The sequence below is a fragment of the Camelus ferus genome, chromosome 5 (genome assembly GCF_009834535.1).
Source record: "Camelus ferus isolate YT-003-E chromosome 5, BCGSAC_Cfer_1.0, whole genome shotgun sequence".
NCBI lineage: Eukaryota > Metazoa > Chordata > Mammalia > Artiodactyla > Camelidae > Camelus > Camelus ferus.
Genome location: NC_045700.1, coordinates 74,556,645 through 74,575,537, shown reverse-complemented (window position 1 = coordinate 74,575,537; position 18,893 = coordinate 74,556,645). Strand labels below are relative to the sequence as shown.

Genomic DNA, 18,893 nt, shown 5'->3' with positions numbered 1-18,893 from the left:
CAAGCAACACTTTCTGCTGAGAACAAAACCAAATCAAAAAATATTTATGAACATTCCCAAGAAACCACTATGGCAAATCTCACTGGAACTTTAATTCATGTGGAGGCTTTGAAACATCAGCACACAGCAGGAAATGAAAGGGCATTTGAAAAATACAGGACAACTCCAGTTTCTCCTCTAGCCATACCTCCATAAATTGCAAAGAAAGTTCTTATTTTTAGTATAATTGCTGTCACATTTACAAACAGCAGTTCTGGACATGGGTCCACAGCTCTATGCCAACATCGCTTTATCCCTGCGGATCTAAACCCACCAGAACATTTTGTTTTGCAAGAGTCGTTTTGCCTTAAAATACATGCACATGGAGAGCAGGGGAATGAGAACTGTCGTGGGTAATGAGAAGGCAGGGCCTGAGAACAAGAGAAATCTGCTGGAGATCTCAAGGAGTCCACGAAGAAGAAATGGTCTTTTTTAGCTCTCAGTGAATTCCTCAGCAATTAGTGGTTGGTCTTGAAGTGATAGCAGCTGTGAGAACTGTGGCTGGAGACCCGTGGCCTGCCTGCATCACGGGAATCTCCTGCGCCTCCAAGAAAGAAGGAAGCTGCATCGAGCTGTGGTGACACAAAAGATGTTTTCCAAACCTTTATGGACCTCTCTTTCAATAATATATGAAGCAAACCAATGAACAAAAAATAAACAAAGAAAAATTGTCCTTGATCAGGATCTCACACACACTTCAAAGTGGAGGGACACGTGAATACTGTAAAGTATTATTTATGAACGAGGAAGTACGTGTCAGGATGCCAAGCTATCCTCCAAGAAGTATCTTAAACTCTGCGAGGAATAAAGTCCAAGATAAATGGTTGTGTGATTTTGTAGGTAAGATGACTCTAACTTCCTGGCATTGCTCAAAAAGATACATAAGAAAGTGCCATGAAGAACTTCCAAAATCATCAGAATTTGTTAAACATGGTATATTATTTTAGTTTTACTTGTGTGTGTGTGTGTGTGTGTGTGTGTGTGTGTGTGTGTGTGTTTGTACGTGCTATTGCTAAGACAGCTTCACCGCCTCGCTCATCAAATGCCTGATTATAAAAGACACGCACACTTATTGTAGAGAACTGGAAGGCCCAAGTGCTTATAGGATTAGTATACTGGCATATTTTTTTCTTGACTTTGTCCTACATATTTTTTTAAACTAGTTAAGCTTACATCATATGTGTGTGTGTGTGTGTTTGTGCAGCACACACATTTTCACTTAATGTATCATAGAATTATCCATGGTCATGGAGAACACTTCATAATTCTCATTTTGTGTGTTTCCCATTATTGTACGTTTTGCACATTCTTTTGTACATTTGTACAATCTTTGAGTGTTTTGGTATTGTAAGTAATGAGGAGCTTTTCCTGCTAAAACATGAAAGAATTGTACCTTATATTTATTTGTACATATATGTGTGTGTCTCAGTTTTGTATGTGGACACAAGATATTTTGATTTATCTTAGATTTATTTTCTTTCATGTAGTTCCTCAAAAATTAAGGAGACCCATTTGTACCTAGAGTCTATAAAGAACTCCTAAAAATCAATCATAAAAGACAAATAACCCAATTTTTAAGTGGGCAAAAGATTTGAAAAGACATATTCTTCTAAGAAGATATACTGATGGCCAATAAGCACATGAAAAGATGCTCAACATCATTAGTCATCAGGGAAGTGCAAATCAAAACCACAAAGAGATTTACATTTATACCTAACAGGATGGCAATTATCAAAAAGACAATAACAAGTATAGGGGAGGATGTGGAGAACTTGGAACCCACTTACTGCTGGTGGGAATGTAAACTGATGGAGTCACCTTGGAAAACATGTGGCAGTTCCTTAATGGTTAATCATAAAGTTACCATATGACCCAGCAATTCTGCTCCTGGTTATACACTCAAGAGAAATGAAAACATATATCCACCCAAAAACTTGAACATAGCAACATTATTCTTAACAGCCAAAAAGCAGAAAAAACCTAAATGTTCATCAACTGATCAATGGGTAAACAGAATCTGATCTCTCCAGACAGTGGAATATTATTCAGCAATAAAAAGGATGCAGTGTTGATATACACTACAGTATGGATGAACCTTGACAGCATTATGCTAAGTGAAAGAAGCTAATCACAAAACATTATTTTATGATTCCATTTATATGAAATGTATAGACTAGGCAAAGCCAGGGAGACAGAAAATAGTTTAGTGGTTGCCTAGGGCTGAGAAGCTTGAAAGAAAATGGGGAGTGACTGCTAACAGGTATGAGGTTTTTGGCAGTGAGGGGAGATGAAAATATTCTGGAATTAGATAGTGTTGATGGTTGCACAATTCTGTGACTGTATTAAAAACTATTGAATTGTACAATTTAGGTGAACCGTATGGTATGAAAATTATATTTCAATAAAGCTGTTATTTAAAAAGAGCATATTGTGGGAAATGTTCAGACATTGGCTCATTTATCATAGTCTAAATGTACCGATAATGAACCCACCATATTCTTGGCAAGATAGTTTTCCTGGCTGCAAAGCACCCTTTGGTATCAAATTTCTTTAAATGTGTTTGAGATGTTCTTATAGTTATAGGAGATAATTACTGAAGTTTCTAGTCAGCTTTCAGACCATTGACTCATACATGCCTGCCTTTTTAAGAACAGAGTTTAGGCTATGCTTCCTAAGTGAAAGAAAGTAAGGAATTTTTTTTGAGAGAAATCGATCTAATTCACAGGCTTTTACTATAAGTTCAAAGTAAATGTGAGATTTCCGTATCCAGGAACTGGAATAAGATTTATGTACCTTTGCAATCATTTTGACAAAAACTCGATAAATCTCACATCTAGTAAGGTTATTTCCATTTCTAACAATTTTAAGAATAAATGTAGTGTAGCCAGTTCAATTTGGTTGGCACTTGTTTAATTTTCACAAGCATTTTGGGCAGCTCACAAATGACACCTGTTTGTGCAGACACACAATGGGAGGGGCCGGGGTGTGGGAGAACATGAGGGATCATAAATATTTCTGTGGTTATTTTTCAGAAAATATAATCTGCCCCTCGGGATGACTTTTGAAGCTTATAATAGTCACTTTCACTTTGTGTGAATATATTTCAGAACCTTTCTGAGATGAGATTTTCATAAGAGGGAGACAACCTGAGTATTAAGGCTTAAAGGAATTGGGAAGGAGGGGTGGGGGAAAGAAAAACACGAAGTGCTTACAGAAGCAGAGATGGCTCTTGTCTGCTGCCACTCCTGCAGGGCTACCCAGGAACACGTAAGTGCCCCCATCCTCCACACCACCACCATTTTAAGCAATCGTTCCTCTCTGTTGATAGGAATGCAGAGTATTCCATAAAAACCATTCTGAATTCCTTCCATTCTTCATCCAGTCACTTCTCTCCATCACAGGAGATTAAGTACATCGACTATATTTAATTTGCAGAGTTGTCATAAAGATTGAATGGAACAGCATGAATAAAAGAGCCAAATATAATTCCTGATTCATAGTGGGCCCTCAGTAAACTTTATTCCTCCTCTTTTAATTTATATCTTATGTATCTCTGAATAGACATACCCACAGGCAGTATATTTATATAAACACACAAACACCCGTTTTAAAAACACAAAATTAATCTGATACTTTGATACAGTGTTGTGGGACTATTTGTACGAGTTGTTTGGGACCCTGGAGCAAAGCCAAAGTAATTAAGTCTCTTACAAATTTAGTGATATAAATGGCTCCAGCCATTGGCCATTGTAATTATTCTGTTTCTGGGAGGAAAGGAGACAGGTTTATTTGCAGTATCCCATGCTTAATCATTAGTATTAAATGAATTAGGACCAGAACTAATTAAAGAAGCAAACAGCTGATTACAGCTGTTTTGTGAAAGAAAGAAGTAATTGATGTTCCGCAGGTTAAAGTGGCCAAAAAGGCCTCTAAATAAATGGCTCAGCTCTTTTTCTCCCTTTATAACTTGATTTCAATGGTCTTTAGTCTGTGATTACTTACATATTCATTTATTTCAGAAGCCTTTTTGTGCAAAACTCAATTAAAAAACCAATCACGTTCTTAATAAATTGGGCTAACAACTTCTTTCAAAGGAAGAAACAAATAAATCACAATGTTTCATCTCTAAAATTTGACTTTATATAGGCCATTAATTCAATGATAACAAGGAACCTCAAATTTATTCATTCTGATTGATTTTATAGGGGAAGATAGGTATGCCTTCTATGTCATGGAGAATCTATTGTTTTCTTTGTTCAGTAATTATATCTTACAATGTCCTCCACATACATATTGCACTTACTATTCAGTATAAGTAGAGTGAGTGTACAACTTACAATTGTATCTGTAACTGGTGACCCACTTGCATTTTATGATCTGGCTAGAAATATTGGTATAATTAGCACATATCTTTCTTTGGCCTTTCAAAGGGGTATTACAATCACTAAATTTAAATTCCAGTGGTGAACCACAGAGGGCAGAATCCTTCAGACTAATTATAAAACAATCCCCTTTTTTTGCTTATTCTGAAAGTTGACCACAGCATAGGGTTGGCATAGGACCTAAATGTAAGAGGTTATTCATTTGATTTTGACCGCAATTGCACCCACCCTTGTGCATTAGAGAGTTTCTTGAACAGTTTCTTTAGTAATATATTTTAAAGGAAAGGACTTAATTGATTTCAATAAGCTGGAAGATATTTGTTTCCTATAAGTAAAACTTTTACTTTTCCATATAACAAGAAGGTAGAAAAATGTGTGTGTGTGTGTGTGTGTGTGTGTGCAGCTGTAGTGAGGAAAGTACATTTACAGGAAAAGTTTAGAACTTCTCTATCCTTATGGGAGAGCTTTGATAAAATGAGGAAGAAGTCAGAAGATACAGAAAGACCCATGATGGTTAATTTCATGTGTCAACTTGACAGGGCTAAGGGATGCCCAGAGAAACATTAGTTCTGGGTGTGTCAGTGAGGGCTTTTCTGGAAGAGATTAGCATTTGAATTGGTATATTGAGTAAAGAGCACCTTTACCAGTGTGGGTGGACATATCATCCAATCAGTGGAGGGCCTGCATAAAACAAAAAGGCAGAGGAAAGGATAATTTGCCCTCTTTGCTTGAGCTGAGACAGCCATCAGTCTCCTGCCCTCAACACTGGCCTTCCTGGTTTTCTGGGCTTCAGACCTGGACTGAGACTTCACTGTTGGCTCCTCACTGCCTGGTTTGCAGGCTCCAGACTTGGACTGGAATTATACCCCAGCTTTCCTAGTTCTCCAGCTCACAGATGGCAGATGGCAGATGGCAGATGGTGGAGCTTCTCAGCCTCCATGATCACATGGGCCACTCCCTGTAGTAAATCTCCTCTAATGTATCTCACTCTGTATCCTGTTGGTTCTGTTTCTGGGGACACATTTGATATAAGGCCTTTACTTTTAGGTGTGGAATATATTACAAATGAATTAAAATGATAGAGATGAAGGAGCAGGAGAGTACAGCCTGCTGGTTCTGGAAGCCAAGGCATGACCAGGCTGAGAGTACCCAGTGGAAAGTCATGCCAATGGCTTTCTATCAAGGAAACATCTTCAAGACATTGCCAAACCAAACTTGGGTCCCCTGGCCCAACACACAGCAAAACCAATCTACTGACATCTTCCTGTGATGAAGGAAAGTAGAGCATTTACCACAAGGCATCAGGCAAGGAGTATGGGCAGCTAATGCTCAACAGATCCCAACTTCCCACTGACAAAGTGAGGGAGAGGGTCATGGGGAATATGATCAGCATGTGTACAGTTTTCTGATTGATGAGTGGTGAGGTAACAGGGGTTAACACTATCAATCTTCAGGCTCCAATCAGTCTAGGGGGATACAAGTTCATGGTACCACTCTCTATCTGGTTGGGGTATGGTTTCTGCAAAAATCCCTGAGGATTGTGCATTAGAATTCACCTTTGAGACAGAACTGGGAGTCCTTGGGGCTGATTTATTGTTTAAGTTATGATTATTTCTCTGCTTGACTGCCCTTTCATTATTTCTGCATTCCTTAACTTTTTCAGTCATCAACTGCTAGGCCTTGTTTCTTTCTCTTCCTACTCACGGAGCGCCTAGGAGGCCACAGTACATTTCCATCTTTTACCTTTGCTAACCACCAGTAAGCAGGAGCACACTGGGAGTTCTGTCACTGGGAAGGCTACTACGTAGGTCTACCCGTTTTCAAAGATATTGAGAATCAGAGTGTGTTTATTGACTTCTAATAAAAGTATGAAGTTTATAGTAAGCACTATAAAGAGCTAATGCAAATGGTCTTACTTGGATCAAAAATTAGGAACCTGCCCTTTCAAGTTCCTTCTCCAATACATGAGTGGATTCTCACATAACTTGAATTCTATTCCTGGATAATCCAGATCTGTAGAAATCTTTGGACCACATTGCTTTGGTATCTTTGGTACAGTGTTTTCTCAGTAACTATCCAGAGAGATGTTAGCGTGGTCAGTCATCATAAGACAAAGTACATATTGGGTTCCTCGCTTGGAGGTTCCCAATAGAAATTAAAGCCTCTAAGGAATCCTACAGTAAAAATTCATCTTTAACACTGTTGAACATGGTATTTCTAAAATATAAACAGGTATACATACTTTCTTTGCCACACATCTAATGACATTATGAGAAATGTGAGTTTGGAAAACATTGATGATTCTGTCAGTTAAGACACTTTCAGCTGCAAATAATAGAAAACCCAAAAGAGAGTGGCTTCAACTAACAGGGCATTTTTGAAAATCACAGACTGAAAAATCAAGATGTCAGCCACCATTACTTGGGACATTGACGTCAGCGTCAACATCTCCAGGATTCCCTTGTCCATTTCCTCACAGTTACAAGATGATGGAAGCAGCACCTATTCCTTTGCATATTGTCTCCAAAAGCAGAATTAAGTAGTTGTGACAAGACACCGTCAGGTCTGCAAAGCCTAAAATGTTAATATATATTATAAATATATAGAAAAGACCCTTTAGAGAAAAAGTTTGCCAACCCTTTTCTAGATGATCTAGATAATCTAGATCTAGATCAAAGACCATGTGCCAGTAAGAATCAAGGGGAAATGACTACGGGATCTATAAAGAGATGTCATTGATAGAAATTAATGACTAATTGAAAGAGGTGCAGTAAACAAAATTTTTAGAATGACACCTAGAGATTTCCAGTTGTGATGTGTTGGTAAATAGTGCTTTGTTAACTAAGGAAGGTAACATGAAGCCAGAAAGTTAGTGAGGAGGTGATTACAGAAAGGGAGAATATGATCATGATTTTACTTAGAGCTACTTTATGTCTGAGATACTTATATCCAAATAAAGATAATACATATAACTTCAATGTCCAGGAGGAAAACTGGGGCTAAAGGGAAAAACTGGGGAATGCCTATGTGCCAGAAAAATATGATGAAACCTGAAAGTGCTCACAATTAAAAAGTTCCAACACATATCAATTTCTCTTTCCTATGAATTGTCTAATCTGCACACCATTTCTAATTATACTTCCTACTTCTTACGTGATTTTAGCATGTACAGTTGACCCTCAATGTTCACAGACTCCATAGTTGCAAATTTACCTATTTGCTAAAATGTACTTAGAAACCCAAATCAACACACCTGGTGCTTTCACAGTCATTTGCAGACATATTCACAGTGGTGAAAAATCTGAGTTGCCTGACATACATATTCCCAGCTGAGAGTGGGTGAGGCTCTGCCTTCTTACTTCAGCTGTCACACTATGAGACAAATGTCCTTTATGTGGTCTATTTAGTATCATGTTATCTGCTTTTTGTTGGTGATTTCATTGTTTAAAATGGCCCCAAAGCATGGTTCTGAAATGCTATGTAGTTAGTGTCCCTATGCACAAGGCTGTAATGTGCCTATGGAGAAAACAGATTAAGTTTCATGCAGGCATGAGTTACAATGCTGTTGGCTGAGTTCAATGCTAGTGAATCAACAACACACATGAAACAGAAACACACATAAAATTATGTATTGATCAGTTGACAAAAATGTTACGAACAGAAGCTTGCAGTCACGTAAGCCTGTATTTCCTGTAGGAGCAATGCTTGAGTATTGCAAACTTTATAGAACGTGACTACTATACATAATGAGAATTGATTGAACCTTAGTCCACAACTAGACTATACACTTCTTGAAGAATTCCTTATTGATTTTTTTTTAATTCAATGTATTTAACCTAAAACAAAACCAGTTCACCCATTTCTGGGTGGGTAAGAATCTCTTATTCACCTTTATGCAACATGTAGTGAGTGCACTGCCATTCACCGACATTTTCTAACAGTCTCGGTTATTACTTACAAGAAGAGAATAGACCTTCTTGTTTCCAAATGTATGTGTCTTTTCCAGCAGACAAGAGCTAATCAACATACCTGTGCTGGAAAGGGAGTTCAAAGATGATGTGGGTTGAAGGATAGAGCCTCCAGGCAAAGAGGTTTGCTTTTAAGCATAACAAATTTATAAATAATTTAAAGCGAGACAACCACCAATGTAAAAAAGTGCTTTTTAATTTTTAACCAAAAGGATCATTAAGTTGATGTAATAAGGTTTTTTTTAAACCGGAGTATTCATAACAATGTAGGTCAATAGGTCTAAACATGATTATTGAATAAAAGTTAAGATGGAGGGCAGTTGGAATTTGTGTGAAATTTATCATTGAGTTTAAAGTTCTTTAAACTTTGATAAACTTATAAACTGATAGTAATTCCCCAAGTGGGAAGTCAGATAATTTTAATACAATTTTAAATTAAAGTACAATTGTTTACACAACAATGAATAAGGACAAGTTCCCAAGTCAGATATCAAACTGAAAATTCAAAAATAAACAGAGGAAATGTAAACAGTTATAAAATATCAACAGTTACAAATGCTGCTTAGAGCAAGGCTGTTCCATGTATGGCCCATGAACTATTTATGACCCATCCAAAATGAAAGAAAGAGTTTTTGTTGCAGAATGAAAATCAACTGTGTCACTAACTGGCTGACTTTTTTTTTTATGAGACTTTCTTGATAAAGAAAGCAACATATTGATTCATATTCTGGCACAGGTGCCTTATCTCCTCACAGACTGGAGAACAGGTACTGCTGACTTCTCTACATTACCATTATAATTGTACTGCTCAGTTAGGTTAACTTTACTGTGGGGAAAAAAAAATTAAAATGACAGTTATAACTGTTATCTATACCTCATCTATTTTTAATCCTATCTATCCAGAGATCCTATCCAAAAAGCAAATTAAACTTTTTAAACTTGGCACAATTTGACATTAATCCTCAGATGTGTTACAGACATTTATTTGCCTCAGAGGGGCTCTCCATATTCTCACGTGACTGATAACGCCATCTACTTTTGATAGACATTTGTTTCCAATCTCGGGAGGAAAAAGAGTAAGAATTGAGTCACCCATTAATAAGTTCTCTCTAAACATTATTTTCATATTTCAATCACAGAAAATAACTTCACCTTTATGGAAAAATGGACTTATACTGTTTGTGCAACCACTAGTTCCTTTTTTACAATAAAAATTATTAGGATAAGAGGTATGGAAACTTACAATCCTGTGAATTCTATTAACTAAGGGGAAGCAGATAAACTATTTTAAGATTCCTCAGAGTAAAAGAAAATGAGTATGAAATATTTTTAAAGAAACAGTTCATAATTTAAAATTGAAACATTTTTTGATTTTTGTTTTTCAGTATGGCATAATTCGTTTAGAAATTTAAAAAAATAATATGGTCTTTGTAAAAGCAATAATTTCCTCTTTTTCCAAAGGCTGGCCTACTAAGCTTTACCTGCATTAGCTTAATACTGAAGGCAAATAAATGAACAAGCAACAATTTAGGAAAAAAACTCATCTGTTTTAGATATACAAGAGCCCAATTTAGCTTCTACAATGACTAGTTTATTGAACCAATAGACTACTTCTTAAAGAATTTAAATGTATATTTACACGTTTTAAGAAGAGAGCTCCTTTGGCACCTGAGTTGAGTACAATATACTGGAGGGAAGAACTCTAAGAGAAAGTTGTCTAAGGACTATATTTTATCTTGATACATATATACATACATCTATACAAATACATATACACATATGCACAAACATAGATAATTTTTCCTTTAAGAAATGAAGATGTAAAAGGAATTCACCATTTACCCAAATAAAGTGACCTCATGGTTATTAAAAACAGTTTTAAGTTATCTGGAGTCTTAACAAATTTTAAGAAGATAAAGGTTTCAGAGGCATATATAATTCAAAGGGGAAAAACTCAAGGATTTCTTTTGACAAAACCTAATTTCTTTCAATACAGTAACATGGTCATGAAGTTACAATTATCTTAATATGACAATATAAGAGTTTTAAATAGTCTCCAGGTGGAAAGTCATCAGAGATTACCCAAAAGGAGTCAATTCCACCCCTGCTGGAGGACTGAACATAGTCACCAGCCACCAATCAAACATTCTGCTGTTCCTGGACGATTACTGCACTGGTCCCAGCAAAAGACCATCAAAAACCGCACCGCACATCCTGCTGAGTGCCATAGCTCCCCAGCTATTTCACACAAGAACTTAAGAAGAGTTGCTGTCAGCCTCTTTTATGATCACATCCACCTTGCTGCTGCTGACTTGGGCACTGTGCTAATAGTCCTACGGGTGCCATGATATATTTTGTGCATACTTCTAGAATTCTGGATGATAGCTTGTATTCTAAGACTTAGAAGACACCCAAAACTCTGTAAACTCTAAGTCAGTCAGGACTTTCTTCTACATTCAATTAATAAATATGTTTGGCTGTCAGAAAACAGAGCACAATCAGTTTTACCGAAGTATCCTCTACTCCAGAGATTCTGGAGGGTGGAAATCCTCCACACTGGCACACCAAGTGTATACAAGTGTATACATCTCTTACACTTTGTTAAATCTGAGTAGCTGAGAGTGGGCAAAAGACATGGGTTAAAAACGATGCCATGCTGCTCCTTTTTCCACTTCAACTTGTACAGGATCTCCCTAATCCAATTTCTAACTCCCTCTCTGCTCTGGTTGAAGGACCTACCTCATATAGTAGACCATATGTAATGGAAATCTTATGCAACTTCAAAATATCCATGATTGAAAAACATTTTCAAGTATATAATATCTCTTGAGCATCTATAAAATAGTACATATTCTTACTTAAACTTGACATTGTTATCCTAAACAATGTTCTGTCAATACAGGCATGGTGTAGGACTTACCTTAGAGAATTATTGAATTCAAATGTGTTCATTCTGTTCAGTTTACATTAACCATAATATAATCCAAATCAATTTTTTCCTGGTATGTAATACATTTTGATAAATCCATGTGAAATTGAATTCCTTCATTAACATGTAAATTCACATGTACAATTTTATTTTTTGTCATATATTTAAATATTTTCTTCAATATTTTCTTGATATCTCAGTATAGGAAATGAAATTATGCTAGTAACTAATAATTTAGCATTAAAACACTTCCTTAAAATCTTCTATGCCAAAATGCATTTACAGTATAAACATGCCATATAAATGAAGCTACAAACCACAATCTCACACTGGAGTGGATTTCAAATTCCAAATTCAGTCCAAATGAGTCAAAGAGAAAACTGCTAACAGAGCAAATCTGAAACAAGTTCATGGGGATTGGATAATGAGTCATCAAAGCGAAATCTTTTGGACACCATGCTGCTATCCTCCGGGATGTTCTCTTTGTCTTCTCGGTCACTGCAGGTTCCATTACAAGAGGCTTTAGAAGTCTTGTCTTCAGAGGACTTTATTGTATGATCTGGACTTTGAGAGGCACTGGAAGTTTCTTCAGGGTGAAACAAGTTTCCAAAGTCCCACTGCTGCAGCCAAGAATGAGAAAGGCAGATTTCTGCTGTCGGTCTTTTCCTTTGAAAGAAAAGACCAAGGGAAAATTGAGAACTAAAAATCAACTTGGAGATGTCTGCAGTTTGATATATTATACGCTAATTTTTTATGAAAATAACACACAATCATAGTACAGAAGGGAACAGTAACAGAAAAACTAGAGTACTTAGAGTTTCTTTACTTCTGACATGTGCTGAAAATTCAGTTTATCATGGAGCTTGCAGATGAGACTAACTAGTCAAAAAGCTTGGCATGTTAGCCCCACAAATAAAAATTAGTAAACTTATGAAGACTCTTGGGTTTACAAACTCTTTGAAGGAAAACACATGTAAATAATTTATATCTTTACTATTATTTTGTGATCTTAAAAAGCAATAGCTGTTAAATCTTGAAAATAAAGGCTACTATTCAATGATGTTTATCCAACATTTTGAGTTTTAAAATTTTGTTTTCTCTTGTGAAAGCAATATGGTCAAATATCACAATATTTCAAAAAGAAGGAAAACACCTATCTATACTCAGAACTCCGCCTTAACACAACCATCATTATCATTAGAACCTATGTTTCCTTAGTCTTTGTTTTTGTGCTCATTTTTTTCTGATTGTAAAAAAATTAAGGTGCTCATTATGGAAATCTTAGAACCTAGGTTAAAATATTTAAGAAAATGAAAACTGTTTATAACCAAAACCAAATAGTATTATTACTATGTCTACTAAATAATCATTCATGTGCACAACAGAGCTAGTGAGAGTTTGTTCAGCCTTGCATTAAGCCAACAAAATAACTAACAAACCTATGAGGTTTTTCCCTTAACAGATAAGGAAACAGTCCTCTAGCAGATTAAGTAATTGGCAGAGATAAAAGACCTGACAAGTAACAAAACCAGGATGCCAGCCCCAGGTACCATATCACAGCTTCTGCATTATGTACAGCCAGGCTGTTTTAAAGTATACAGGGCTGAGCCAGGTAAAGAAAAGAGAGGTCAGCTTTTTCTTTTCCTGCTTTGAAGTTGTCAACAGGTGACATAAGGGTCCTAAGCCGTAGTTTCAGGTCCCTTCTTTAGCAGGCAGTCAAAGAGCATCTGATCCTTAACGATTTGACAATTGGTAATTTGGACTTGTTATATAATTATAGTTATTTAACCACAAATCATTCAAAACAAAGCCTTATCATCACCAGCCAGGTGTATTGTAAACCTATTTCTAATTATTTTGGTGGGAATTTCAGAGACTAGTAGCAGGTTGAGAAAGAAAAAACCCAAATCTCTTCACTCCAAGATTTCCTGTTGTATATTTTGTATTTTCTATGTTTGAAGTTATGGATTTATTATCTAATGATCTCTCACATTCCCCATCTCTCTCATACTGTCCCCGTTTTACCTGAAATTTGAGAGCATACTTCTGACAATTTTATACTGTCTTAGGATGTATCTTTCTTAATAGACATATATAATTTATTTTGTAATAGTATTTAAACAAATTAATATTATTACTTACTCTGGATTTTTCACTAAAAGGCTCTGGATAAAGTCTGTGGCCAGCTGTGAAACTGATGAAAAAGTTTCTTCTGAATAATCTACATTAACTTGAGAAATATTGAGGTATGTTTCTTGGTTATCTTCTCCCACAAATGGGGATGTATGAGTTAACAACATATATGCTATTACACCAACATTCCTGAAAAAATAAATAAGGGAGAAGATGGATATTGAAAATGTATGTTCATCTTAAAACATTTATATAAAGTAAAATTGATTTTCAACATATTCCTGCCCTCAAAACTTGTATAGCTAAACTAGATTTAAATTGCTTTTCAAAGTTCCTATAGTATACTACTAAAACTGAAATAATTGTGTTATCTCAAAGTTTGCCTCACAGAAAAAGAATGTGAGGGGAGTGCACGTGTGTGTTACTTACGTAATCATAATGTATTAAATATGTATCATTATGCCTACAGTCTGCCCTTCACGCAAACACCTGGTACCAAGTGCACAGAGCTACTTTGAGCAGCATTTCCCAAATGGTGTCCAATGACATAGCATTGATCTGTGAGACATGAACACGGTTCCATGCAAATAGAGTCTGCAGGTTTGGCAAAGCATAGCATTGGGCAGGGAGGCGGTGATTGTTTTTTAACTGCAAAACTTTTAGAATCGTAAAGCGTTAATGACAAGTCCTGTGCTCAGGAACCAGAAAAAGACAATAAATGTAGCACCTATTTCACCCACTTATTTAGCCACAGGACCCTTTTTCCTTGGCAAACCCATCATAGTCCCATCCATGGAACACAGCGAATAAGTCTAAACTCTTTCACTTGGACTTATGGAGTCAGTCCTCCACTGTGGTCCCAACTAAAGCTCCAGTGTCAATTTGAGATCTGCTGTACGCCAGTCTCTGTGCAGACCACACAGACTCACAGTACCCTAGAGAGATACTCTCGTAAAACTAAACTTTTGCATGGATCTGACCTCATTTCTCTGCTGAGCAAATACCCTTCTAGTTCTGCTAGACCTGGGTCAGATGTCTCCCATCTGGTACTTGTCTGCTGCTTCTGCCATGCTTATTAAATAGCATTTCATCTTTATTATAGAACATGTAGCATAGTTCTGCAACTATTCCGTCCATTTACTGAGTCTTCCTCCAAGAAAAGGGTTCTCCTATTCATTCGTATACTTTTGGCTCAGAGCCAAAGTGTAACTTAAAAAGAATGGACAGGTAAATGTCTTCCTGTGGCATAATAATGATTCTTGAATAAAACCTCTTAAAGAAAGGGTTATTATTTACATTTGAAATCAAAGAACCCTAGAATATACACTAACCAGCTTTAAATAAAGGCATTTAAGTAATTAACAAAGTCTTACCACATATCTGTTGCTGTGGTAATAGGATCATAGTTCAGGATTTCTGGAGCTAAAAGAGAAAATAAAATTCAAATTTAATAATGATGAATTTAAAAAGATGAAAACTACTTTATATTAAACTAGATTTAATTTTACAGAACTACTAACATAATCCATAGAAATTCTGCATCATATTAATTATCCTATGATTGGACATTTAAACGTATCTCATATTGAGAAAATTTTACAACCAGATGCACTAATTATATTTTATAACCAAAAGCACTAATTATATTCTTGGAGTAACCAGTAGCTATAAAGCATTTTTAAATCATTAAGATTAATCTCAGGAAAAACAATTTATGAAGAAGTAAAATGTTAGAAGCTAGAATCTTTTTAAAATTTTAGTTTTATTACTCTGTTAGGAATTACATTTGAGTCATTTTATTAGAATAATTTAAGTTTTTCTTCCCACGGTAAATAGAATCATATACATTTACAATGACATCATGAGCAAATTATGCTTCCTGGAAGTGTTGTAGATTTTTAAATAGATTAAATATCCCTCTTAAACTATCAACAACCTTGTTTCTTAAGCAATTAATTTCCCACCATCTCCTCCCCTGCCAATTTTTTTTAAGTGCAACATAAATTCGCTGTACTTTATAAACATTACCATAAATTTCAAATTAGTAGAGTCTAAACTAGGATCTATGCTTGAATAATAACTTTTTTGTTTCACAGTATGGTTTCATAATTTCTCCAAAGAGAAACTGTTTCCTAAAGCCTAACAGTTTTATTATCAAAGCTTCATACATAATTGTCAGCCTCCATTGCACCACCTACCACCTTCTCATATACTGTGAGCTGTGTTATCTGTAATAACAATCATTATTCTAGGCCATTACAGCCTCTATTAGCATTCAAAAGTTAGTAATTTGCTTTCTTTTTCATTTTGAGGAAAGTCAGCTGCCTAGCTGAGTGACATGTGTTCTGCTTACCTGTATCCCACATGAGGATATCAACATGAGCAACAACAAAAAAGTGTAAAAAGATCGTTACCATAAATTAAAGTGCTTTAAATTTATATGCTATTTCATACAACTTAAAAATTTTTCGTCTCATGATCTAATTTGTTGATTTAGTACAACATGCCTAGATTATCTAATCATTGGTTCTTTTTGGCAAGTTTCTTCTTTAAAATCCTCCTTTGACAACCCTCAGCAAAACCTCACCAGGACAGAAGCAAAAGTGATGTCTATCCAACAAACAGGCTTCAAATGCAGGAAATAATGGGCCATTTGATTCTGTTTTCCTCTTTTCCCATTTTCTCCTGCTCCCTAACTTCTCTTTTACCTATTTTTCTTTATGTACAAAGCTTTTACACACAAACATTAAACTTGTAAGTAACATGCCCAATGTCGTGTGAATTACAGTTCACCACAGTTCATTTAAATGTGTCATAAACAAATTTGAAAGCACTGAAATACCTGAACCAAATATATCCTGGAATTACATGCTCTAAAATATAGCCCCATAGAAGTATCATAGAGTTAATAAATCTCAAACAGTATAGAAAATAAAAGGAAATTCTTACCCAAGTATTCTGGCGTTCCCATGATTTCCCGAAGTTCACATGCATTTCCTATTTTTCGAGACATTCCAAAGTCTACAATTTTTATGTCCCCAAGAGGGTAAATGCTGCTCAATAATATATTCTGTGGCTAATAAAGCACAACAAAAAAATGATAAGTAATCTACAACAATGAAAGTATACCAGTCTCAGATCAGAGGTAAATTAAGTGGAACTTATTGATTAGCTATAATTTTTTTTATAATTTTATTACTACACATTTTATTGAGTCATTCATCAAACATTTACTGAACTACTATTTAAGAGGAGCTATATATCCAATAATAAATAAAGTAAAAAAATACACTCCAAGAGGATTCTTGGTTTGAAAAAAAAGATGATACATAGATAGATTGATTCATTATGAGATGCAGAATACTCAGGAGTAAAGACTACTTAAGTCTGCCCATAAGAAAGTCCTAGAAGGCTCTGCCGTGGAGATGATGCTTGAGCTGAATTTTAAAGGATAAGGAGAAGTATGCGGGCTAGAAAAATGCTCCAGGGAATAGCACAAAAGAAGGCATGAAGGAATAAAAATGCAGAAGCAGAAAATATTTCAGTACAGTGTGATGGTTCTAGTATATGAAAGGAGATAGCCCAGGAAGAGAAGAGTCCAATGTTCGATCAATAAGAGACAGCATGACTCAGATTTTAGGGTCCTTGTATGGCTTCAGAGGAAGGATAAAGAGAAAGGATAGTAACGTGAGAGATGGAAGTGGTGTCTCAGGGCTTGGGGAAGGGTCTGGGAGGGAAAAAGGAGAAGCCAAAAGACTGAAAAAGCCTCAAGAGAAAGATGAATGCATATAATGGGAGCAGAGGAACAAGGACGAGTAGGTTATCTTCAAGACGGAGATCAGAATTCAGTATTTTGGAGATAGTTCTATAAGAAAGAAAGTCTGGGATGTGGCAGTAAGAGTGGGATGGAGTGGCATATTTGTAGGATTAGAACATACAGTAATGAGGGGTTTTAAGAGCCTAGTGATTAATTTGAGCTGCTCACACATGCAGCCTTCTCTCTGCCTACACAAAATTAAGTCCATGTAGCACGTGTGCAGTCTAGCTGAGCATGACCCAACTGTCGTTTCCTATCAATACCAGCTCCCAACTGTGCAACCCGAGACCAGAGAAAGAACAGAGGTGTAGTGCTACTTAAAATCATGTTACGTTACCTTTAAATCAAGGTGTACAATGTTATTCTGATGTAGATAATAAACTCCTTCAAGTATTTGTTTAATGAGTCTGATAATGTCATTTTCAGAGACCATTTCAGCCAACTCAGGTAAACACAAATTGAAAATTTCTCCACCTGCAGCACTGAAACAAAATTCAAATAACAGAAATTTGAAAAATCATTGATCTAAAAATGACCACTTTTAAATACTGTCTACTTGTTAAGTAAAGGACACCCAGCCATCTAAACTTTCTCCTCTTTCTACACACACATTTAAGGAGGATCTAGGAAGGGGCTGGGAGGGATCTTTTAAGGAATAAAAAAAATGGTAGGAATATTTCAAATTCTGAGTGATAGAAAATGAATATTCAATAGTAAATAAAATTGAATTGCTTTATAATTCAATAATAGTTGCCTTAATGCTGCAATGAAAATAGCGAACACTATGAGCTCAGCTCTGCTCTGTTGTATTCATTTACTCCTTATATGTAGATATAGATATCACCTATTTTGATCCTCACGACAATCATGTAAGGCAGGTGGTTATCATTCCCATCTTAGAAATGAAACAAGTACAAAGAGGTGCATGACTCGTACAAGGTCACATAGGGTTGGGGGATGGCCGAGTCTGAATCTGTATAACATGCGTAAGAATCTGCATTCTTAATTAGTATCCTGTACTGCAGCTTTACAAAGAATACTTGGGGACAGAACCCTAAAATTTTTTTTCTCTTTTTTTAGGAACTGAAAATCTAAAGAATGTTGACAAAGACATATGAAAAAATCCAGGTTTGGAATCAAATGATCTAAATTTAAATCCTAAATCTGCTATTTACCAGCAATATAACTTAGGGTCAATCACTTATTTGAGCTTCCTCATCTGTAAAACAGAGATATCACGAAACTCAAAAGATTATTTTTGAGGACTAAATATAAATAAACAAGATAAAATTTATCAGAACATCATTCAAAAAATCTAGATGGTTATTAATCAAATTTATAAGGTATGTTTGGGAATATCTCAAGTAAAGCATATTCTGTGTGACAAAATAGACACTCATTTATTCTACAAAATACTATTTCAACCCCTTTGGTTCACTGCTGTATCCACAGCATCGAAAACAGTTTCTGATGTGTAAAAGTTATTCAGTTAGTTGAATGAATGAGTGATGGAATAGGCAGTCATTCTTTAGAGAAGCTGAGACTGAAATTCAGAAGTCAAAGTCTTGCTGATTGTCAGGAGGAAGAAGCATTTACACTTTATAATATTCCAGAGAAAGCTGTGT

General features: G+C 35.7%; 1 protein-coding gene across 1 annotated transcript in view; it reads right to left on the bottom strand.

Moving 5' to 3' along the window:
- Positions 1-8,564: 8,564 nt before the first annotated feature.
- Positions 8,565-18,893, bottom strand: part of STK17B (serine/threonine kinase 17b) — a 33,555-nt gene continuing 23,226 nt past the window's right edge. The window contains exons 4-8 of the mRNA XM_032480140.1: positions 17,606-17,750; positions 16,401-16,527; positions 14,825-14,873; positions 13,461-13,640; positions 8,565-11,984 (exon numbers count right to left, since the gene is read on the bottom strand). Coding sequence (XP_032336031.1) covers positions 11,702-11,984; positions 13,461-13,640; positions 14,825-14,873; positions 16,401-16,527; positions 17,606-17,750 — 784 coding nt within the window. The 3' untranslated portion in view covers positions 8,565-11,701. The remainder of the gene's footprint in view (positions 11,985-13,460; positions 13,641-14,824; positions 14,874-16,400; positions 16,528-17,605; positions 17,751-18,893) is intronic.